The 24,087-nt window shown below is 38.8% G+C and overlaps 7 protein-coding genes across 7 annotated transcripts; 4 read left to right on the plus strand and 3 right to left on the minus strand.

The window, feature by feature from the left end:
- Positions 1–339: 339 nt before the first annotated feature.
- BDF20DRAFT_836705 (uncharacterized protein) lies at positions 340–1,886 on the minus strand (the record flags this gene model as incomplete). The annotated part of the gene is made up of 4 exons (XM_053078977.1): positions 340–521; positions 685–772; positions 1,125–1,263; positions 1,639–1,886. The coding sequence occupies 4 exons, from the start codon at positions 1,884–1,886 to the stop codon at positions 340–342; spliced, it is 657 nt and encodes a 218-aa protein (XP_052934768.1).
- A 1,187-nt stretch (positions 1,887–3,073) lies between these two features.
- On the plus strand, positions 3,074–3,847 carry BDF20DRAFT_597168 (uncharacterized protein). Its single transcript, XM_053075837.1, has one exon. It carries the CDS (start codon positions 3,268–3,270, stop codon positions 3,805–3,807), a length of 540 nt encoding a protein of 179 aa, XP_052934769.1. The 5' UTR covers positions 3,074–3,267; the 3' UTR covers positions 3,808–3,847.
- Positions 3,848–4,459: 612 nt separating this feature from the next.
- Positions 4,460–7,471, plus strand: BDF20DRAFT_988812 (uncharacterized protein; the record flags this gene model as incomplete). The annotated part of the gene is made up of 8 exons (XM_053085284.1): positions 4,460–4,574; positions 4,971–5,008; positions 5,158–5,229; positions 5,294–5,435; positions 5,606–5,846; positions 5,885–6,289; positions 6,742–6,755; positions 6,882–7,471. 8 exons carry the CDS (start codon positions 4,460–4,462, stop codon positions 7,013–7,015), a joined length of 1,161 nt encoding a protein of 386 aa, XP_052934770.1. The 3' UTR covers positions 7,016–7,471.
- Positions 7,472–8,146: 675 nt separating this feature from the next.
- BDF20DRAFT_821931 (cyclin PHO80-like protein) lies at positions 8,147–9,261 on the plus strand (the record flags this gene model as incomplete). The annotated part of the gene is made up of 2 exons (XM_053077653.1): positions 8,147–8,387; positions 8,777–9,261. Coding segments are annotated over 2 exons (726 nt in total), but the record flags the coding sequence as incomplete, so codon positions are not given.
- A 2,133-nt stretch (positions 9,262–11,394) lies between these two features.
- BDF20DRAFT_877768 (aspartate aminotransferase) lies at positions 11,395–13,775 on the minus strand. The gene is made up of 7 exons (XM_053081466.1): positions 13,669–13,775; positions 13,541–13,589; positions 13,209–13,425; positions 12,826–12,992; positions 12,486–12,729; positions 12,020–12,385; positions 11,395–11,944 (listed from the first exon to the last, which is right to left on the minus strand). Exons 3-7 carry the CDS (start codon positions 13,273–13,275, stop codon positions 11,493–11,495), a joined length of 1,296 nt encoding a protein of 431 aa, XP_052934772.1. The 5' UTR covers positions 13,276–13,425; positions 13,541–13,589; positions 13,669–13,775; the 3' UTR covers positions 11,395–11,492.
- Positions 13,776–17,339: 3,564 nt separating this feature from the next.
- On the plus strand, positions 17,340–20,092 carry BDF20DRAFT_914244 (uncharacterized protein; the record flags this gene model as incomplete). The annotated part of the gene is made up of 4 exons (XM_053084161.1): positions 17,340–17,521; positions 17,676–17,759; positions 17,841–18,377; positions 18,475–20,092. 4 exons carry the CDS (start codon positions 17,340–17,342, stop codon positions 20,090–20,092), a joined length of 2,421 nt encoding a protein of 806 aa, XP_052934773.1.
- Positions 20,093–22,603: 2,511 nt separating this feature from the next.
- Positions 22,604–22,777, minus strand: BDF20DRAFT_822205 (uncharacterized protein; the record flags this gene model as incomplete). The annotated part of the gene is made up of 1 exon (XM_053077669.1): positions 22,604–22,777. A coding segment is annotated over one exon (174 nt), but the record flags the coding sequence as incomplete, so codon positions are not given.
- Between the last annotated feature and the right edge of the window lie 1,310 nt (positions 22,778–24,087).

Below are 24,087 nucleotides of genomic sequence, written 5' to 3' on the forward strand. Positions count from 1 at the left end.
TTCAAATGTTAATGCAGATCAAGTTTGTTTTCATGTTGAGGTGCACGCTACGCAATAGGCTTTCCACGTTTTATACAGTGGTGTCATCGCAAACAAAGCTTTTTTTTTTCTTTTTTTTTTTTTTTCTTTTGTAAGGATGAACTTCAAAAGAAATGCCTTTAGACATGAGCGCAGAGAAATATTTATCAAGCTTTTAAACTGACTATTACATGTATGCACACAGCTGTTTAATGCCAGTTGATTTGATTAATACGTTCTAATGCATTCGGCTAGAAGGAATACCCACATACGTACACATTGAATGCTAATGAATAGTAAAGGTGCATTTGCCGAGTCACTTTAGATGTTCACAGCACTGACTGATACTTTATGACATTGCTCGAAGGCTCTGAAGGTGTTTTGAAGGTGTTTTGAAGGTGTAATGAAGGTGTTGAAGCTGTTATGAAGACTGTAACGTCGGCTTGCCATTTTTGTAAAGCCCTTTCTGTTCACAAATGGGCAAAGAAGCTCCGCCCCCGTACCTAATATGTTTATTATAGGGTATTTAAACATTTGTCAATAGAACATGAACATGAGCTAGCAGGAAACCAAAAAAAGTTGGGTATATAAAAGCGAGTCGTAAATCGTACTAATCCTATCGACTTTCAAAACACCTTCATTACACCTTCAACAGCTTCAAATCACCTTCATTACACGACTTTATCTTGACAATTGTCGGTTTTATTGTTAGGTTGTCATATACATATACACGAATGTTTATCGAAGTAAGCAGCTAATTAAAGTTCGATTTGTTATATCAGTTGATAATTTGACGCTTAGAGTATCTACAGAATCCATGGATATCACTGAGGCGTACATTGTTACATGCATCTGCAATTCTTTGCAACAGATATTCTTCGTTATCAACCTGTGGCGCTTCGTTTCCCTTTTACAAGAGCAACTGCTTAGTTTGGTTTAGCTCTGGCGAATAAGGAGGTAAGTGCATTACTCTATAGCCTCTACTCTCAATTTTTTTTTATCATTGGATTCAGCTCATAGATATTGCTGTGATCCATTAAGAGATAAATACCAATAAAACTTTCGTCAATGTCTATGATATCAAGAAGCTCATTCATTAATTTTACGAAATGGGCAGTAGTTGTACCCTCTGTTACTGACTTGTTGTTCCCGATGGCAATACTCTCCTCAATACCAACGTAGTCTATAGTGAGCTCCTCAATAATACTGTCGTCTGATCTTTGTTCTTTGTCTCCTGCGAGCTTTCTTTTTTTTTCAGGTTTTGGCTGTCTTCGATGTTTGTTAGGCTCTTATATTGAAGGATCGATGCTAATGAACTGGTTGACAGCATTGTCTGAGGTTACCACGATTAAGCCCTTTATATAACAGTCAAAGTTCTCCTTGCAGGAACCCTTAATGAGGGTGCTATGAACAAAGATGATGCTCGCAAGCACATTAAAAAACAATCGTTAGTCTAACCTTATTTGCGTTCTAATCTTAAATAAGATACACATTACCTGCATACATTTATCTGAAAGTAAGAGAGAAGCAGAAATCAGTGACAAGAGCAATATTAGTTCCTAGAACGGTAGGACCTATAGGCAGCAAGACTTGTTGGAATTAGCGCTCTATAGGCTGTACTGGTTGTCATAGCTCAAGGGATAAGCTATCGAGTCTGGCTTTGCTGTGCTAAGCAGGCGTTGGCTTTCCATCTTTGCTTTCCAAAAGGAAATCCCCAAGCGATGAAAAGAAGCTGGATCTGTCGATATCTCGTTCATTGGTTGAGCAAGGAGCAAGAAATCCAAGCCGTGATCATTGTTCTGCTGATTTCTAGCCATGACTGTGTAAAATCGGTACTTGAGGTACTGATTTCGTTCAAGCGTAGCCATGACTGTGTAAAATCGGTACTCAGGTACTGATTTCGTTCAAGCGTGGTTTTGACTGTGAAAAATCGGTACTTGAGGTACTGATTTCGTTCAAGCGTTGCCATGCTGTGTAAAATCGGTACTCAAGTACTGATTTCGTTGCCATGACTGTAAAATCGATACTCAAGTACTGATTTCATTTAAGCGTAAGATGAAGAAAAAAAACGCGTGGGGAAACACTTAAAAAGGAGATGTTGGTCGTGGCTTCTTGTATTGTATTCGCTAATAAAACTAAAAAGGATAATACGGCTGCTAAAAATTATGTGCCTTCTTTTTCAGTCTTCAAACATTGCACTAACTTTTTCACCCGCCCTCCTCTTAAATCAGGCCCATTTGGATCTGGATTTTCATTATGGAAATTAGAATAAACATCTTACAGCACTTATAATTTATTTCTAGTATTGTTTTTACTTTTGTTCTTTTTATATTTTCTGCGAATAACACAAGTTTCCTCCACAAACTTTAATAACTGCAGCCATGTCGAAGGTACCAAAATCGAAATGCAAGCATTGTCTTAAGCCCATTCATTCCACAAGAAATAAAATAGGACTCTGTCAAGACTGCAGGAAATACCCGCGGAGAAACAGCAAGCCTTCAGTTTTGAAGAAGGCTCTGAGCAAGCTTTAGCTACGCATGGTCAAACTGCTAGTCGAAGAAAAAGATCGCATCATTTTGTGCATTCTGTGGACCGTCAACCATTCAGATCGGAGGTACTTGATGGTGATAAACGTACAAAGCTTTCAACAACATTTGCTTTGATGACAAACAATTCTGCCCTTAGTCTTACTTCTTTGACTGATTTCCAAAATAATATCACCTCTGGTATTTTTAACGGAAGGATTTCTTTTCCATCAAATGATACGATAAAGCCAGTATTAAAAGACAGTGCTTGTATCACTGCCAAGCTCGAAATGACTGTACGCGCCTCTACTGTTCCAAACTCTTGCAGGAGCTAGGGCCACATCAAGAAATTGATGCGACGGTACTAGAATTACTAAACTACGATTTCCGGCTCATATCTGAATCGATTGAATTAATAACACCATTATTCTGCTGTGCGTTGCTTCATGATAGCATCACTTTACTTATTATTACGTGTGAAGTGTACAGCCGTCACTCTTCGGTTGCTATGCACTCCGAGTCAACTGAGTTCTCTACAATAATCGCATGTCATGTACTACATATGAAAAATTGGACGGTGGTGCTACGAAACTGAAGCTTATTATTGGAACGAAGACCGTCAACCTTTTGATAACTTGTTCTGCTGAAATATCAACTGAACCAAAAATCAACATTGGAGTTTGGTCATGGTTCAATCACGGACTCAAACTGCAAAATATACTTGATGACATCAAAAGTTGAAGAATTTTTAAAAATGTTTGAGACCTTCAAATTAAATCCTTTGCACATCAATATATCAAGTTTGAGACACGTGACATCGAGTTTCAGCAAATGCTCCTCATATTTACTATGGAGATCTACGTTGCAAGCATTTGACAGTAGTATCTACTCGCCCGCAACAGTATTTACACTATGTGATTTACCGAATAAAGATGGATATGGTGATGGATCAATATTTGGTGCCAAACTTGGTTCTCATAAAGCAATATTAGCCAACAAAGGTATCATTCAACTCAGTGATTTCCGTAATGTTTTATTAGAGTATGAGAATGTAATGAAACAAAAATGCGATGTTAAAGAGTGGTCCTCAATCATTAAAGTAATGGATGAAATAAATGCAAGTCTAAATTCTGGTGAATTGAGCGTAACTTCCTTATGCAATAATAATAGTGGATCCGTCAGTGAAATCGCCAATGAATTAAGCAGTTCAATTTCCACAGCGAATAATATGATTGCAAAAAATGTCAAGAAGTTATATATCTAGCCCATGAGCCACGAATGAGCGGTATGTAAATGAAGTACAATTATACCAGTAGTGTCTTGGATGGTATTGAAGCCCTTTCTTACGGTACTCTCAACACGCTCCAGCGTCTTTGTGCAGATCGTGAATATTTCAAGGAAATTATATAAAACCCCCATTCTATCATCATACTCACATTATCAAATATATATTATATTAGTTAATAAAAAAAAATAACAAGACTACTATTTTCCAGCTGTTATAACTTCGATTGAGTCTTTGACTGAAGGACAAACCACAATGCCTCATTTACCACCGTTAGTAAAATAGCATCAATTTATCCATTTTCATTTCTCACCTCCATACAACCCAGTCATTCAAATAATCGTTCACGTCATATGTTGATGCTTCTTGTCTCCACTGCACATTAGAATAAAACAAAGAGTTCACTTACCCCAACGCTAAAATATTATTTCCTTTGTCAACAACCAAACAAATGTTTTCTCTTTACCATTATATCTCAGGGTCAACCGTTAATTGCGACCGTTTATTAACTCGCGAGCTCCAAATATATGTAATGTAAGACATTTATTTTTTTACAATCGCAGCAAAAGAAATAAGAATACCACACCGAAGAAAAAACCACTGTTTCAAAAAGCATTGATTTTACACAGTCATGGCAACGAAATCAGTACCTGAGTACCGATTTTACACAGCCATAACCACGCTTAAATCAAATCAGTACCTGAGTACCGATTTTACACAGTCATGGCTACGCTTAAATGAAATCAGTACCTAAGTACCGATTTCTCACAGCCATAACCACGCTTAAATGAAATCAGTATCTAAGTACCGATTTTTCACAGTCATGGCTACGCTTGAATGAAATCAGTACCTAAGTACCGATTTTACACAGCCATAACCACGCTTGAACGAAATCAGTACCTAAGTACCGATTTTACACAGTCATGGCTACGCTTAAATGAAATCAGTACCTGAGTACCGATTTTTCACAGCCATAACTACGCTTGAACGAAATCAGTACCTGAGTACTGATTTTACACAGCCATGGCTACGCTTAAATCAAAAAGAAAATGATGTGGACCAAAAAAAAAAAAGTTGCATTGCAGGCAGGCAATGCAGGTGTGAGTAAAATAAAATATAAAGTTAATTTAGAGCCATTATAGCTGAATTACATAAGTTTACTTTGATAAAGCGAGAAAAAGTAAAGGGAAGGAATGATATTTCGCTTTCGACAAGAGACATCTCAAGCGATAATTAGAAAGAAAGAAAAGAGAAATTGCTGAAAGTATGTCCCTGCAATCTTATGTTCAGTTACTGAATTCTGCAATTCAATACTCCTTACGAATGTAGGAATTTATAAGGACTGTGGAGAAGTTGGCCATATCAACAAAAATAGTTACAAATGCCAGCTTTATGATGCATGTAAGCCGTGTTATTATTTTCCGCATCAAAGGTAAACAGATCTCTTACCCTATCCGTTTTATAGCCAAAAAAAAGAAAAGCAGGAGCGAAGGATGATTACGAGACTAAGGCTGCAAAGGCTAGAGGAAAAAAGAAGAAATTGGAAGACAGCAAGAAACGAGCAGAACTTCTGGTGCAGCATCTGCAACCTTATATTAGGGAAGCAGGTCAGAAACCGACAATACATGGACATGTCGGTTACGCTTGCCTTTGATGACTTTAAAAGCAAACTTCTTACAATCGTTTACAGTCTGAAGACACATCTCATGAAAGGATACAGCGATTCGCTGGCAGCGGCCCTGCGTGACACTAGCCACTACTTATTCAAACTTTATAGTGGAGAGTTTTGAAAATAGGCTCAAGCACTACGCTCGAACATGTTTGAAGCATCTCTTCCCTGTAAGTCATGATCGCATCCATAACAAGTGTAGTAGCAGAATGTCTCACGAAGTTCTGTTTATTTTATGTTTTAGGAGCATAAGAAGAGAGGAATCGACAGAATCGTCAACGAATAACTGCTTCAAAAAGATAATGAAGGGGGACTACGAATGGCCAAACGGGGTGGCCGGTTTGGAGCGGTTAGAGGAGGCTAATGCCATATGCAAAGCTGTTGAAGACGCACTGCCGAGGGTCCCGAACGCAGAAAATCTTACTGTCAACGGGTCAATGTTCCTGCCAGCGTTAGAATTGATGCTGCAGAAGGTGTCGTCTATTTCCGAAGCTACTACAGACGACCCAAAAAAAAAGCCACGACTTTTCTCTTTGTTCCAACGCCCTCTTTGAAATGGCGCCATATCCATATCAACCACAAAACGCTGTCTGTTATAACGAGCCAAAAGTATCCTGGAAACACCTACAGAGAACAGGTTGAGGTTTTTCACCACGTGTTTGACTTGTCTACGTTCGGATACAGTTCCTTCGATGATATTGTTAACGACCGTGAAATAAAGCTAAACTGCACTGCTCAAAGCGACGGACATGGTATCGCACTACAGTTTGTCAGACGAAAGGCTACTTCCCGGTGATACAAGGGCACTACTACAACTAGATGAATTCAATCTCACACAAGTAGGTGAGTATTTCAACCCAATTACTGTTGATCCTGGACAGAATGAAGTCTTTACAGCTTTGGTTGGCTTTAAAATGATAATCATGAAATACGCAGTTGCAGCAAAGGTGAAAGAGCCAACTTTGCGGGCTATACGACTTAAAAGAAATGAAAAGAAAGGAAAGGAATAACGTCCATTGAGTCATCGCTGCCTTCACCGAAGGTTGTGTCCAAAGAGGTCTAATTGTGTACTTGGAATACACATTGCAACATTTGCAGACACTATTTGACTTTTACAGCTTGACACAGAATATCTACGTTGTTTAAGTAAGAGTAGGTCGCACATTTGGCATTGAGCATTTGGACAGAAAGGGGTATGATCCGAAAAACTATACTTTTCATTCCAAAATAATTTCTTAAATTAGTCTGAATTTCAATTGTAAAATAGTCTCAATTCGATAGCCATTTCGTGCCGAAAGTCAAGCAAAAGAGCAGTATCTATCTATCTTTGAATCACTTTGGAGTTTTTTATTTTGTATATCGAAAAACTACGCATTTTCCATAGATATCAAAATGCATTTGATTGGTTCTCTTGTGTGTCTTTCTTCGCGTAGTAAAGATATGGGGACCTTGGCTGTAGCTTATGATATGACAGTCCAAATACAGGCCATCATGGATACCGATGAAACGCATCTATAAATGCTCAACAATCAGTGTGGTATAAAGTTTATCTAAAAAAGGCCATCGCAGACATTGTAACTTTAGGAAATACAGAAAACAAAAAGGAATGGAAAAGCGAAATCCATCGTATCGTAGGACACCCCAATGATGTGTGATGTAAAATAGAATCATGAGACAGAAGCTGTTTGTTCTTCCTCTTTCTCTGTGCATTCCTCGTTTAGAATGCGCACACACGCATACAATACACACAGACGCTTACACACGACGTCATCTCCTGATTCTTTGGTTCATTAAGTGGGATGAGAAATAGCAGTGTTCATGCTTTTTGTGTTTTGCTGCGCCACGTCCTGATTGGCTGTTGACACTAGGATAGAGATTTGGAAAGAAATCGAACCAATCAAAAGCATCGACTGATTCCTTTTCTCCTCGAACAAACTGCGTAACAAAATTTTCAAAAAGGCTTTTATAAACGGGACTTTATAGCTGCGTTATTCTTTTTTTCCACTGCTTTATTGCTGCGCTCTCTCTCTTCTCCATCTTTACCATTTTGACAAAGAAAAAGAAGAAGAAAAAAAAACCCCAACAACTCAAAGAATTGCACCCTTTTGACGATATATTGTATCTAACACCAACGAAAACCAACCCTCTTTAGCTTTTTATCGACGAAACAACAAGTGTATTTTTACAGCAACTTTTACATGACCTTCCAACGTCAATAAACTCACACACAACTCTTTTCAGCTTCAATTACTTTTGACAAACAAACATTCTTATTACAGCAAACTCATTTTAGACAAATCATTTCGATAGTTAATAATAAAGAAGAAGGAACCAAAACGAAGCTTCATTAATCATCCATATCACTTCTTCATAACAGCAACAAAAAAAAAAATAACCTAAATCGACCTTTTACCTTTTTACAACTTTGAAACCAATTCTTTACTATTTCTCAACTTAACCACCATTCCTCCTCAACTTTTAGTTTTTTTTTCTTTTTGAAGACACCGACCAAGAAAAAAAAGAAAAAGAAAAAGGCTTGTTTTTTTTTGACGTACTCGACATAATATGGCAAATGATTTACTTCCAACGGATAATGGACGGTTTTCGTCCGCAGCACTACTCACCCATGGAAGTGCTGGTGTGCCCTTCATGGGCCCAACAGCATCGACTGGGACAACGAGTACAACAACAACGACAACGGCAACAACAACAACAACAACAACAAATTTAACGGCAACAACTACTTCTATTTTAACGACATTCACAGCAACGCTCAACAACAAGAATGATTTTTGTAATAAATATGATGAAGACCGACCTTGTGAAAAGTACAAGCAATTTCTGGATTCTTCTCGTCAAGAACGTACTTTTATGATTGAAAAACTGGTTGGTAAGTAATGTTTGGACGAAGAAGAAGAAGATAGAAAACCTCGAAATAGATCACACAGACACACGCACGCAAAAGACACACACATACATATACCTCGCATTGCACATGAGATCCCTACTATGAGATTAGCCCACTGCTTGTTTGCCGCAGCGAAACTTATCAAATTGTGTGGTACATTGTTCGAATGTGGGAAGAGTATATCGGCTCCATCCGTTTCGAGAAATCGGCTTTTCTTTCATGATTGACAGATGTACATGTCTATGTGTGTAGTGTCTGTATATCTCTTGCCACTTTCTGGGAAAGAGAAAAAGAACAAACAAACAAACAAACCAAAAAGACAGATGCTGATTCCATCCCAACCTTTTCTTATATTATTTTGTTATGTTTAGAAATATTTGCTAATGTGATCGATTCTATTTGGCACCCAAAGTTTTTGTTGGATCAGCAAAAAGCAAAAGTGATTCCAACTCGTGGATTCTGTAACGAGATTTTGAAGCGATCCAACACAACTTACGCCACCTTACAAATCAGTCTCTTCTATGTCTTTCGAATCAAAAAAGTGGTTCATGAAAAACTCTTTCGACGTTATCAAGCAGCCCAAAACCCACAACAGATGAAACTGCCACGGCAAACACATTTAGATGATCTTATGTGTTGTGGCCGTCGTATGTTTTTAGCCTCTTTAATGGTAGCGTCCAAGTATCTGCATGACAAGAATTACCACAACAAGGCTTGGTCAAAGATCACGGGTTTGGATATCAAAGAGATCAACGCTGCAGAAATGGCATTTTTGAAGCTCATCGACTACCGTTTGCATGTCAGTAAGCCGACTTTTGACAAATGGTATACACAACTTCATGGACATATCCAACGCGAACACAAGTCAGCAGCTCTGATCGTGAACCATAGCCACGGCCACCCCAACATGACTCCTACCTCTTCTATGCTTCATCATGGAAATGCTCATGCTCTTCCTACGCAGCCACCACTTTCATTACCACGAGAAGATCGCATGGACAACCCACATCACGAGCAAAATTACCCTTCCCCTCCACCTGACGTGAATGCCCAGGGTCATGCTACTGCTGCATCCGCTTCCTCTTCCTTTGCGCTACCTTCACCTCCTTTGGCATCCACAGCTGCTGCAACGACTCCCCTCCATGCAACACTACCTCACACGGTCTCTACCACGTCCTCCTCTTTGGCGCCTACTGTGAATGTCACCTTGAACAGCCATGGACAACCCGTAACCACAGTGGAGTGTAGCAGTATGCGTCATACTACGACTAGCCATGACAGTTACGCTAGAGCTGATTCTGGCGTCTCTTTCGATCTTCTTTCACCTCCTCTCTCTCAGAAACAACAAACTCATACTATGAAGGTTAATTTTGAAGCCTCTCATAGGCCCACAGGAGTCAAAAGACCTTCTGACGAAGATATCATGGCTCATGCATACCAAAACAAGCGTCGTTATCAACAACAATAATAATAATTCTTTAAGACTATCAGACAAATTACATTCTCGCTCGCTCTCAAATTTCATACATCGTATTCTATTCAAATAAAACATAGTGTCTTGTATTGATCTATCCTGTGATTTCCCTCCTTACACACATTGCTACGGTTTTACTCTATCTATTTTGTGCTGTTACTGCGTCGCTTATGACTCACAGACTGTATAACCCGTTTAAACCAAAGAAAACTGTACAGGTCACTTTCAAACGTAAGAAAGAACAAGAAGCCAAACTCACTCGTATATTCTATTCGAGTTTTACTTTTTTTTTTTTCTTTGAATAAATAACAGATTCAAGCGTGTGTCTGTGCGGGGGAGTTTTTTTTTTGTTTATTTCTTATGGTCTTTTCATGATCGTCGTTCTCAATGATTAGAAAATACCAGCAACATGGCTCGACATTGAGAAAGTTGCCTCAGGAAACCAATGGTTATGCTTGGGTGGAGTGGGGGAGGGATTGACCCAACGCTCATGAATGCATAGAGTCCATTGCACCTGCTCATCTTTGCTGGCTTGAATGGACAAGCCAATGGTGTTATGCCGCCACGCTTTTGTCCATCTGGAATAGACAAAAATAGTATCAACTGTTTTTCTTATTCTCTTTATGATAGAGCTGTGAGCTATTACTTGACCTATGTAGGCTTTTCCTTTCACTTGTCCTCCTTTCCTGACATCTTGAACACGTTGATCAAAAACGATCATAAAACTCCTTTGTCCTGTCACTAAGCTCATTTATAGTGTCTCTTCGTGAAAAATGGGCGCGACTGTACTAAAATTTACGTATTTATTGTTTTGGCGAGTCTTTCCCATAGAGTTTCGCTTGACTTTGGTCGCTTCATTGCACATTATCTTCACATGCGTTCCCCCCACTGAGCGGGGTAAGTATTATTTTGGTGAGTCTATAGACGGCTGCCTACACTACAAAGAAAAAGTACAAAAAGGAGGTGATCCATCTTGCTTTCCCTTTCTTTTCTTCTTTTCCTTGGAGTTTTTTTTTTTCAAAAGAAAAAAGTAACTGATGTTTGATGATGATTTCTGTTGTTGATCCGAAACCTACTTTATAGTGATGAAAGGCAACGAGGAACCAGTATGGCTGCAGACATTCTGGGGACTGGGAGCCTTGATGGCACGGGAGCAGCTAAGCCTATTTTCATGATTCTATTCTTTATAAAAGCAAATGGACAATGAAAAAAAAAAAAAAAGCAAGTATTTACGTTGATGAGCAGTTGCTTGATGACGGTGATGGAAAGGAGGAGTTTTCTCCTCAAGATAAAATAAACTTTTGCTGATCTGCATGTCTTTTTTTCTTTGAATAAAGTCATCCACTTACGCTTACTCGTGCATAAAGAACGGAAAAGACGGCTTTTCTCCATAAAAACCCAATAAAACAAGCCTAATGAAAGAAAGTGACACACATAGTAGGATTCATTTCTCTCGTTCAGCCATGCTTTTTTAGAGAAAGACTTATATGATATGAGTTTTTATAAAATAAATATAAAAAGTTAAAAAAAAAAAAAAGAGTATGAAAAGGATGTATGCGAAAGGGGGTGTGAACGGGAAGAGAGGATGCATGGGCAAAAAGTCTATAAAATTTTTAAACAGGCACGTTACGTACAACATCGTCAATGGACTTTGCCAAATAAGCAACGTTTTTCGATGAAACACCTGCCATTGAAATACGGCCATTATCTGTCATGTAAATATGGTATTTCTCTCTCAAGACTTTGACTTGAGGTTGCTTCAAGCCGGTGAAAGAAAACATACCAATTTGGTTGGTGATATGATCCCATGTACCTGGTGTTTGTAAATCTATCAAATGCTGCTGGAGGGCATGTCTCATTTCAATAATACGACTCGACATGTATTTTAGGTTGTCCTTCCATTCTTGATAGAGAGAGGGGTCATTCAAGACAATGTCGACAATGCGAGAACCGAAAGCAGGAGGATTAGAGATTTCAGCACGCTGAAGTTTTTCGATTTGCGAGAGGACACGTTGAGCATCGGCAGGTGTTTTCGTCACCAAGGTTAAATTACCCGTGCGTTCACCTAAAGGGATGAAAATTAAGAACTGCTTTCCCTTCCTATGACCTCCACTGAACTGAACTGAAACGCCCCACTTACCATATAAACCAAAGTTTTTCGCAAAGGACTGACAGACAAACAATTCGAAACCTTGTTCAACAAAGTAGCGTACAGCCCAGGCATCCTTATCTAAATCACCCGAGGCAAAACCTTGATAAGCACAGTCAAAGAAGGGAAGGTGGTTCTTCTCACGCATCACTTGAGCGATTGCTTTCCATTGATCACGCGTAGGGTCTACACCTGTGGGATTATGGGCACAGGCATGAAGGACAAAAATGGAACCTTCTTCCGCTTCACGCATGCATTGCAATAAACGTTCGTAATCGAGTCCGCGGGTTTCAGGTTGCCAATAAGGATACTCTTGTACATCGAAACCTACGAGACTAAAGATACTACGATGGTTGGCTAAAAGAAAAAAAAAACAACAACACATCGTCTATGTCAGTGAGTAGACAAGGAGGGGGAGGGTGGGGGGCGAAAAAGAGGGTGTGTCTTGCTACTTTACCCCATGTAGGATTTGAAATGTAACATTTTTTACTCTTGGTATAGAATTTGGAGAGGAACAAGGCACCCGTATGATTGGCGCCGGTACCAGAAAGAGTTTGTACGGCAGCAAAACGACCTTCTTTCATCGCAGGACTATCAGCGCCCAAGATGAGTTTTGCAGCAGCCTTGGTATAAGAAGGATTACCCGCAATAGGTAAATATTCATGATCTAATGCTTCATTTTCATGCAATATGACTTTGGCCTTTTTTCATAGGGGGGGGGGTTAAAAAAGTGAGAGTAAGTCCATCTTTTGCTCGCTTATCCTACACGTTGGGCAGTCGAGAAAAAAAACGATTACTTTTTTCACCACGGGTAAAATATAAGGTTTGAGTTCGTCAGTACGGAAAGCACCCACACCGACATTGATCTTTTTATCAAAGGTATCTGCTTTGTATTGAGCGGTCAAGTTGAAAATGGGATCAGGAGGGGCCTGAGCGACATCTTGAAAGACAGACATGGAGGATTCTATAAAAAAGAAAGAACAGTTGGGGGTCAGTCATTGCTGTCATGTTTTGTCATGTTGCAAGATGTCATGTCGAGATCTCTCCTACACACAAACACACACACACATTCACACACAGAGAGACACACACACCCCTACTCAGTCCGCACACTGCCATTTTGTCCTTCCATTGCTGGATACACAGTCATACATAGAGATGTCATCCATAGGCTACTTACTTGTCATGTTGTTGTTGTTCAAATGGTTGTGAATGAGATTCAAACGTTGAGAAGCGGAATCGGACATCAGGAAGAAAAAAGAAAGAGGAATTTATTATTTATTCAAAACAGAGAAAAAAATTTTTCTGGGCTCGGCGAAGGGCTGTTTAGTTGTTGTCTTGGTAGGCTATTAGGATAAAAAAAAAAAAAAAGTGGTGGTATCGGGTAATAAACGGGTCTAGACAACAATAACAATAACAATAGCAGATGAGCATTTCCAGACCTTAGATGTTTGTTTATATTGATATTTGTGTTTCTTTTTTTTTTTTTTTTTTTTTTTTTTTGCGTAATACCTTTCAAAATACGGTTCTCAGTGGTTAGTTGATTTTAGTGCCAATTTGACTAAAGGAGAGAGAAGAAGAAGAAGCAAAGAGAGTTCACTTGGATGTCCAAGGCATTTATCACGGCTCGGTGCTTTTACTCTTTTTTTCTCCCTTCCGCAACATGTGAAAGCACGGCATGGATGAGTAAATCGGGTTATACAATACGTGGGAACGTTAGTCATAATTTTTTCTATTAGAGGAAGGCTTAACGATAAGCGAAAAGAAAAAAAAGGTAACTTTATCATCTTGTTCACCCTTTTTTGCAAGTTTTTTTTCTCCCCCAGCCTATGAAAATGGATCGAGATGGCCTCGTAGTAGTACAATGACACCTTCAACTATGAATGTCACGTGGGACGGATAACAACAACATTGGCTCAAGATAGATCATACAAAATTTATTTCCCGTCAATAGCTCAAAGTTGCAGGATAAACGTTTTTGCACTTTTTGAAAGAGAATTTTTTTTCTACTTTTAATTTTTTTTTTTTTTTTTATTTGTCGATTGAGCTCAACGAGCAAGTCATGGGACCTACACAGATGGCGACCTTGGTATAGGAGGTTCCTTTTTTTTTTACAAGAAAAAAAGAGTAGGAGGTCTGTGCATTTTAGGCTCTTTGAGCTGACATCATGCCCAAAAAAAAGGTGATTAAAACGTATCGTTGAAAGCGTCTTTTTGGAGCGCGAAAAAGACAATCGCGACTCATTTGGATGATGTGTTAAACAAGATGGTCCGTCAAGACAGTTTTTTCGTTTCTGATCCTGCATCATGAAAAAGAAATGGAAACGCAACTTTTTGATTTCTACAGTTCGTCCTCCTGCATGCGCAGCAAGCACATCAAATCAGCCACAATTCGAAAGCTGAAGGAATTTGGTATTTGTCAAACAAAACACTAGTGTGTCGTAGATTGGATTTGTTGCAGTGGCTAGAATTTGTCATCCCATTTCAAAGGAGGCTGAAAAAACTGGGTCGGTTTATCTTTTTTTGAATTTGCTTTAACAAGGCCTTGTTGCTATCTACATAGTATGGCATCCTATAGAGTCTTTCATGACAGCATAGGTTCCTTTTCGACTTGACTTTCTCAATTTAGAAATTGTATATTTCATCGTGAAGGGCCCTTTTGAGTATCAACGAAAAAAAAAATGGACGAGCAGTTCCATTGTTTCTAGAGCAGCCGCGGGATATTTTTTATCGCTTCCTGGAAAAGCAATGACAAACAAACAATTGAAAATAAAAAAATTTTTGGTGTGCAATAACGTAGCACTTTTTATTTTTTTTTAATTTTTTTTTTCATGTTTCTGTTCATTTGCAACTGCTTGTTGTTCAAATATCGTCTAGTGACAACCTTCTTCCATTTTGTTCATTCAGAGACACAATGTTGAGCCTTTTTGTAGAGATTCCGTCATCTTAGAAGCACATACACGTAATTTCAAAACGATCGTTCGATTATCGTTCGATCCCTTCCTTCTTCTTGTTCGTGTAACCATCCTTTAAAGGAAGCGCGGCGACCGAGGGAACCGTTTCCATTGGCCCGACAATCCTATTGGTTGAAACGAAAATGTGGCAGTGCAAGGTGGCAAGCAACATGATATGATTGCTCAAGTTTTTCTTTTTTAAAACAAACAAAACTGAAAAAAGTGGCGTACCTCAAGTCCAATTTCAAAGAAACAAAGGAGTTTTAGATCAATCATCTCAAAAAAATTAAAACACCACGACCACGCCTTTTCAAGGTTTTTTTTTTTTTTTTGTGATTTGCAAACAACCCCTTTTCCTGCTTGTCTTTTAAACAAAGCCAATAATGGAAGCGTTTATCCCACTTGGTGTAAAAAAATGGCCAATGCGCTTTTTTAAGTTGAAAAATGAAAAGAAAAGGAAACCGTGATGGCTTGTTCATTTTTGATCAGAAAAACATGGGTTATAAACTGTAAAATCACTTACGGATGTTTCTAATTTTATTAAACTTTCTTTTATGATCTACCATCCAATGTCACTCTTTATGGAATATCATTCAGAAAGACAGGAATGAAGAAGGAAAAAAAAAAAAAAAAAAAAAGGTTTCATATGAAAAAGCTGATTCTACGCCTTTTGTATTTTTAGAGTGTAAAAATGATAAGCTGTATCTAAAAAAAGGCATTTGCGTTCTACTGACATAGGTGGAGAAAGAGAGAATTGACGCGCTGACATGATGTAAAACAGAATGAAATGGTTGAAATATTTTTACATTGGGATAAATAGATGCATCTCCTTTTACAGAGAAAGATCGAGTTACACACAATACACACACGGTTGAAAAAAAAGAGTTTAGACTTGTCTAAATGGAGAATATCAAATCATGATTTAAATCCCACTGAAACATTCAACATTTTTTTGGCATTCAGAGCGGGAGAACGTTGCTTGTCCCCTATCTGTTATGTAGGTGAAATGTGGTCAAAATGTGGTCCATCTTGAAATAAATAAAGTAGTTTGCCAATAAAGAGGATGCAGAAAGATGTCTTTTTTACATGGAGAATAAAGACGGTCAAAAGTGACTTTTCATCTTTTTGCTGTATATTGAGTAACCTTGAAAAAAAGACTGTAAATGTCAAAAAAAAAAAAAAAGAAAGCGTTGTCAAAAATGATGTGCCTCGGTAGATCACTTTTTTCATTTTTTTTTTTTCTTTTTCTGCTCTCCTTTCAAAAAAAACAAACAAAATGCTTTTGTTCATATCATAGCCCTTTGAAAAAAATATAAAATAAAAAAAATAATTTAAACCAAAGCATTGATCAGAAGCGTCAATAAACTCTATATCAAAGCTGCAAAGTTTAATTTACTTTTTTTGATCTTTACGTAAAGCAGCAAACTGCATTAAATGTTTTTTGAATATTTATTACCTAAAAAAGTTGGGGTTTTTTTTCATTTCCAGATTTGCAATTTCTTCTCTTGCTGTTTAGTCAGTGCTTTTCATTATGTAATGAAAAAGCAAGCTATAGAGAGAGCTATAAAAGAATAACACGTACTACATCCGTTTGATATTACCCTGACCTTTGTTCATCTGTAGCCATGTATAAAAATAATAAAAAACCAAGACCGTGGTTTTTTTGACGTGCATATACATTCAGTGTGTGTGTATGTGTGTGTGTATGTTCGTGTGACCCGTGCGTCTGTGTGTGGTATGTGCGCTTAGGTGAAAAAAAAAAAAAAAAAGTTACACATCCGCACCACACGAACCAGGTTTCTGTGTGGCTGACTCTCTTTTCAAATCCCTTGTTTTTATTAAATTCCAGCCATTTTTGATCGTGTGGTTAAAAGTAAAACCCACGAAGCGCGGCTGCTGGATCTCAATTCCTTTTTTTTTTTTTTTTTTTTTTTTTTCTTCTGATTCATTTTTTTTTTTTTTTTGCCCCCGCCACGGTTTTTGACATGTTTGAAAGAGAGATTGAAAGCGCAATAGTATCGTGTACATAATACACACACTTAACCCACACCGCACGTAAAGCATAACACGCTTATCTTTCCCCGGCAAAAGTTCTGCCTTTTTTCTTTTTTCTATTAAATATAAAAGAAAAGCTCATTTTTCTTTCCTTTTTCTTCTTTCTTTTTTTTCCCTCCAATCATCAACTCCACCATTCTTTTATTTTTTTTTTATTTTATCTTTTTCTTTCTTTGTTTCCTTTTGTTAACGCATTCAATATTATATATATTTCTATACCATCCTTTTTGCTGCATTTTCTAGGTTGCTTTTCTTCATTTGCCATTTCTCAAAAACTTATAAACTATACATTCAACACCAAATATGGCAGCTGCTAGTACCACACAATACTATCTATCTCAATTCGATACCAACACAGATCCTTTGTTCAATAAACCGTCTTGCTCAGACACTACATCAGCATTCATGAATAACAGCACACCTATCATGTCTATCTCACCTCAACAAATAAAATCCGAGGACAATAATCGTCCTTTCTGTCAATCGTAAGATGTCATTTCCCCTCTTCAGGACACACAGATTTCCAAACGGACGGATAGGGTTCCGCATGGACCATCCAATGATTCAAAGTCCGTTTGTTCGAGAATGTCCATGTTTCTCACTCATTTCCTTTTTTTTATTCTACGAATGACACAATAGACCCTTATATCAGTTGAACAGTAACCATGTCAGTACTACTCTTCAAAATAATAGATCAGAAACATGCAGCACACATCCATTAGAGTAAGATCATCTTTTCTTTTTTTTTCTTCTCTCTGTGAGTCAACACCGCCAGCTAACTTGTTTTCTTTGATGGGGTGTTAGTTATGATCAAGGCCTTCACATTCGAGTCGATGGTATTCCTAGCCATGGCGCTAAATCGCGTGTTGAAACACAAATCAAGCTAACCATCTCACTTACCACCAAGGACGGTGCCAAAGTACCCTATTGGTCCTATGTCCGTATTCCAGAAAAGATGTTGGCTCGCTCTAAACTAAGAAAGTCTCAGCAACAAAAGCTATTAGATGGTAGTGCTGCTGCTATGGTCTCTGATGAATCCAAGGTGTTGGCTTTAGAAGCAAGAGTGGTCTGTGAAAGCGATGAAAACAAAAAAATCAAAATGTGTCAAGGCTGTGTTCGCAGAGAACGCAAACGTGCCGAAAGAAAGAAAGACGCCAAGTTGAATGCTGCCCATCTTGGTTTGAGTGCTGCTGGTGTTGCCGATGAAGCCTTTGAACGTGATCGCAAACGTATCTTGTTATTCAATACAGAACCCTTGGTCAACTTTAGTACAGGTGATGCTGTCCTTCCTACGCGTATTACTTGTTATTGTCGCCACCATAATGAGCGCATCGGTTTTCGGTAAGTCAACAATGATTCCATTGTTTTGGTTTTTTTTTTTTTTTTTTTTTTGGCCAACGATTTAACTTCTTTTTTTTTTTATATTTTTTTTTTTCAGTGTCCGCTTTGTCATGAAGAATGATAAAGGCAACGTCGTCGCCACGGGTGAATCTCCTCCTATCATGATTACCGATGACCATAAAAGTTCAAAACAACCTACAGCCCGTACTTGCATGACGCCAACAGCATCAAGAAAGAGACGCAGAACGGCCCATGTCTCATCCACCGAGGCTGAGGATGAATCCTCCAGTGGCCTTACCGCATCCACGACCCCACCATCACCCATCACCAGCACAGCAGCTGCAGCCGCCGCCGCTTCTCAGGTGGCCTTTGACGCATTGACCACCCCTCCTTCTGTTTCATCTGCAAGTCAAAGTAGTCGTATTCTCTACGGAAGCGATTCCGAAGAGTTGGCACAGCTTCCTCCTCATCAAGCTTCCCCTTCTTTCACAACGACAACGACCCTTCCTTCAGCCTCCACCTCCCCTGCCAGCTATCACAATTTAGCCACACCTTCCGTTCTCGGCCACTTTTCACTTACCCCTTTGAACGAAGAGGATGCCCTTTTGAATACGCCGCACGCAAGTTTATCTCCTCGTACACCTACCACAGCCGCTAGCTGGCAATCCATGATGTTGGCAAGTCAAACCAGTCCTTACCACCATAGCACCACAGACAGTAGCAGCAATAGCAGCATTTATTCTGTCACACCTACTACTTCCACCACGCCTACCTCTTCTGCTGATGTTGCTGCTGCTGCTGCTGATGCTGCTGCTGCTGCTGCTGCTATGGCCATGACATCGGGTCTTATGTCTACCAGCTTAAACCCTTTCATCTCGCAACCACCTGTCGTCTTGCAAGGACATGGATTTTTCGACGACGGCGACCTTTTGCTACAACCACCGCGTCAAAAGTTCCGTCGTTTAAATGAACACACGATGCCAGCCGATACGTGTTCTCCCTCTTTACTTACCGTCCAACCTGATGTATACCAACCACAACCACCGCAACCGTCATTCGCCTTACCACCCAGCTATTATTCACTTCCAACCACACCTTACGATAGGACGGTCTCTTCTCAACCAGCACCCGCACCCGCACCCTCTCTTTCTCCCTTCTCTCCCTTTACATTACCCTCACAATTGAACACGACCACGCCTCCGCTTCCATCCACATCCACCATTCCTACTCTGGATCGCATTGTACCTTCTCATGGTCCTTCTTCCGGTGGTATTGAAATCACGCTCCTGGGTGAGAACTTTCATCCTGGGTTAACGCTGATGTTTGGTAATCGTCCAGCCACGACCCTTTGTGTCAATGCGACCTCCATGGTCGTGTTGTTGCCTCCTGCTGACGTTCAGCAACAACAAGGCTCCGTGATGGTTTCTTTCAAGGACCATCCTTTAATGAGAGCAAGTCCTTTACCCCCTGTCTTTCATTATTATTTTGACGATACCGCCTCTCGTACAACGGCCACTTTCCCTGCTGCTGCTGCTGCTGCTGTTGATACTCATCCAGCCCAACAACAGACTACAATGACACCTTACTCTTCACAGTTGAATACTCCTACCACTCATATTCATCCTCCTCCTACAAGTTGTTTCCCTGCTCCTACTACCACAGCATCAGCAACACAGGAGGATCCAACAGACATGTCATTTATTTATCTTTCTTAATCTATTAGCAACTCATTCTTTTTATTTTTTTCATCCTCATCCTCATTATTATTATTATTATTATTATTATTATTGTTCCTTCCTTTCTGCATTTTGTTATTCTGTCTAATTATTTGTTTTCGTTTCTTTGTTTGAATACCACATGTAAAAATAAATTATTTGCTTTTTCTTTTTCTTTTTTCCACACCCTAAAAAATGTTGTCTGTTGCTAAGCTTTCGAGAGAAAAAAAAAAAGAGGCCCTAAAACAGTTGCGTGTCATTATGATCCACGTTCTTCTTTTTTCTTTTTAGCGGCGCATAACGACGATTCCTAGACTTTTTGGAAAGAGGGGATCCAAGTGCTTCAATGAAACAATACTATTTTTTTTTTTTTTTTTTCTTCTCAACTGCATTTGAAAAATACCAGTCAAAAGAAGTCTGTGATCATGTGTGGTGCAGTGGATCCAAAGATGGGACATGCTCATGCGATGGCTGACAAATAAAAAGAGGGACCGTGCCCATGGCGGTCATTGAATCGAAGGGGGGTGGGGATTCGTGTATTTTACCTGGGTTTTTTTTCGATCTCCATGCCTCTTCGGTAGAACCCAAGGTTCGGGCATTTTTGAAAAACGAACAGAGAAAAATGACCCCTTCGTTTTTTTTTTTGCAGAAGAACCCAAAGGTAAAAAGGGAGGGGAAAGCTTATCCTTTCTTTTTTTTTTGTCTCGGGTCCATTTTGTAGCGCATGTATCTCTTTTGCGTGTGATTTTTTTATTTTCATGTTTATCCAATAACGGAGAAAAAAGAAATACGATCAAATTATGCATCAGCGCGCATCCCTCCTTCTTTTTTGGCTGCATTAATAAAATGTTTTAAAAATAACTTTGCATATTATCCAGTAGTTCGGACCTTCCCCTTTTGCTTCTCTTTTGTTTGACTCGATCATTTAAGCTTTTTTCTAACTGTCATTATGAAAGAATGATAACATTTCATATGACGTGCTGGAAAGCGACGAAAAGAAAAACCCAATTTTCTACTTTCATCCTTCATAGAGAGAGAGAGAGACACAGGCATAAGGTGGCTCCGTGGTATCTGATCACTGGGGCATGGGCAAGGTGATTTCTTTTGTCCAATGATCAAGGGGTGGAATAAATGACAGAGAAGTAAAAGTATACTTTTAAGGAAAAGAGAATCGAATCCATTTACGCTCATACGCGACGGACGGGGCCAGATAAGACGCATTCAACTTCAAAGGTGACAGGTGATCTCTATTTTCTCAGAAAAAAAAAAAAAAAATGAATATATGACTGCCTTTTTTGTTATCTACTCAGTCAAAATCAGGAATTGCTTGCGGACGTACATCTTTTTTTTTTTTTTTTTTTTTTTTTTTTTTTTTTGAACGGCTAGCCCGCAGTCCAAAAGTGTGGCGCACTTCCATTTCTTCTTTACTGAGCTTAACCATGACTGGACTTGAAATCATATCGACACGCCCTACTTCTTTTGATCTGAATCATCTTTTATTGCATAACATGCACATGCATTACGGTTATGTCTATGTTTCTTAATTATCTGTTCAAAATTAATTTAAAAAGTGATCAAAAAGAGTGTACGTCACCGTTTCTCTTCCTTAGAGTAGGATGAACGGGGTGCAAAAACTAATGAGAACAATACATAAAGTTCAATTCACGAATCCCAAACCTTCCTTTTTCTTAGGAAAAAAAAAAAAAAAAAAAAGTACGAAAAGATGAGGTAACAAAAAAGGTAGCATTTTGCCCATGGAATAAACGCTGAATACAGCCCTTCCTACATCAAAGGTAGGATGCAGAGGGCGACCTTAAAATTTCTGAAGGGCGGGTTTTCTGTTACCCAAAGGGCGCCTTTCATTTTCTCAAAGGTCGGTTTTCTTTTAAAAAGTTCGTTTTTTGCTTGAACCCCTTATTCGCCATTTGTAACAAGATCAATTGATCTACATATCAACATGATCACAAAGGTTCTTTATTCAAGTATTTAAAGAATACATCCATCGAGCGCTGGACGAAATTTGTATGTGTTCAACAGGAACATCCTCTCTACCTTCCATTACTCTTGAAAAAGTGTTTCTGTATCTGTCAAACCACCTCTTCTGACTCGGTTCTTCAACTCATTCCAAATATCTCGATAGGATTGGAGTTAGGCGAGAAAAGAGGAACATATAACGGTATATAAGTGAATGAAATTGTAATCAAAGGAAGGACAAGGAGTATATTATTCAATTTTTATTTAAAAGGTATATGGCTGACTGGTAAAGCATCAGAAAAGTGAGCTGTTAATAATCAGTTCATCAAAAGAAGGTATGTATTTCACATCAAGCTTTATGTCTGGATTGATTCTCAAGCTATCAGTGAGGAGGGTAGGCCTCAAGTCAGGGAACTCCCTATGGGAACGACTATAGGCTCTTTGATTTACAATGTGCGATTGCCTCAAGTTAGCGATGGCGTTAACTGTGCGCTGTAGCATGGTTCGGCAAATTCCACATTTCAATACAAAGAGACTCTATTGGTAGCTCACAAGACGCACAGTCAACCCGTAAAGACCAGGAGAAGGCATCTCAAAGCTCCAAAATTGCAACTTGTTTTTCTTGGCGTGTAAGAAAAAGATATGAACAGAGGTGAATACATCAAATGAAGCAAACTTGTAAGTGTAGGCCATTTCATTCAGCATTGCGATTCATCCATAACCGGCCTTTACATGATCCTTTACAAATCTGCTTTCATCGTCATGTTTGAATGGACCAGACACCTCCAAAAGCACCAACTCGATACGGACACCATCCATGAGAGTTGGAACACAGCCATCAGTTTGGTAGTGCTCATTGCTGTGAATAATTTCTTCAGTAACATGCGTAAGGGATTCAGTAGACGGAATTGCACTGTTTTAAAAAATGATGGATTAGATAGATAACTGATATATTATTGCTTTCTTCATTCACCTATTGTTTCTCTTCGCAGGAGGGTTTTCAACTTCATGATCCTCCAACTCTCTCTTTTTGTGAAAGCATCATAAAAGTTGTTGACATTTCCAAAAGAAAAGCCATAATTTGTCGATTCTTTCATGTCTCTATTGACACTAGAAGAATGGGAGGTACTGTGACGTGTTGGGTGAGATAACAACTACACTACTTGAGTACGTACAGCCAGGTAGAGAATACACTCTACCACGGTCTATCTATATTGCATCTAATACAGGTTACGTACAACATATAATGAAATACAGGCCTAAATATAATAATCACCCAATAAGCATCTGAACCTGAAATTAGTGACTAGCATACGCGTCCTCGAATAATATCATTCCCATTCTTACAGAGTAAAAATAATGACTCCTCTTCATTTGAAGAATAATAAAGACACTTAAGTTCATCGACTTCTAACAATGATCAATTTCAATTAAGCAAATACAACATACTGGCTGGCACCGTTTTGGTTTTTGTTTACTTGCTTGTGAAAGGATTTCCAATTTGAGAGCCATGACTTCACTACCTTGTTCTGTCTTCTTTTCTTAATCGTTCGTGAAATTTTGACACATGTTGCTGCGGAAGAGTCAAATTTGGATAAGCTTTTTTAAACGCATCAAAAGCATCGCAAATGTTCCAAGCACTCTTCTTTGCAGTATCAGAATAAGCAAATTCTTTAGACATTGGGTTGTCATCACGACTTTTTTTATGCAAAAGATACAAAAATTTGAGCGCGACACAGTAGTCGTTCACCCCTATGCTTTGGAAAAGTGACATCACAAAACTATCGATTTTACTCTCTGATTCCCAATAAATATTCATCCTCTGATTGCAGCTCTGAAAGTCTGTTGGTGCGTGACCAGACTCCTGCTAATATTCCGCTTATGGAAGATAGCGAGGATGTTCCTGTTGAACACATACAGAATATCGTCCAGCACTCGATCGATGTATTCTTTAAATACTTGAATAAAGAACCTTTGTGATCATGTTGATATGCGGTCAAATTATCTTGTTACAATGGCAA

This window comes from Mycotypha africana (assembly GCF_025528875.1).
Source record: "Mycotypha africana strain NRRL 2978 chromosome Unknown BDF20scaffold_7, whole genome shotgun sequence".
In the NCBI taxonomy this organism is placed as follows: domain Eukaryota; kingdom Fungi; phylum Mucoromycota; class Mucoromycetes; order Mucorales; family Mycotyphaceae; genus Mycotypha; species Mycotypha africana.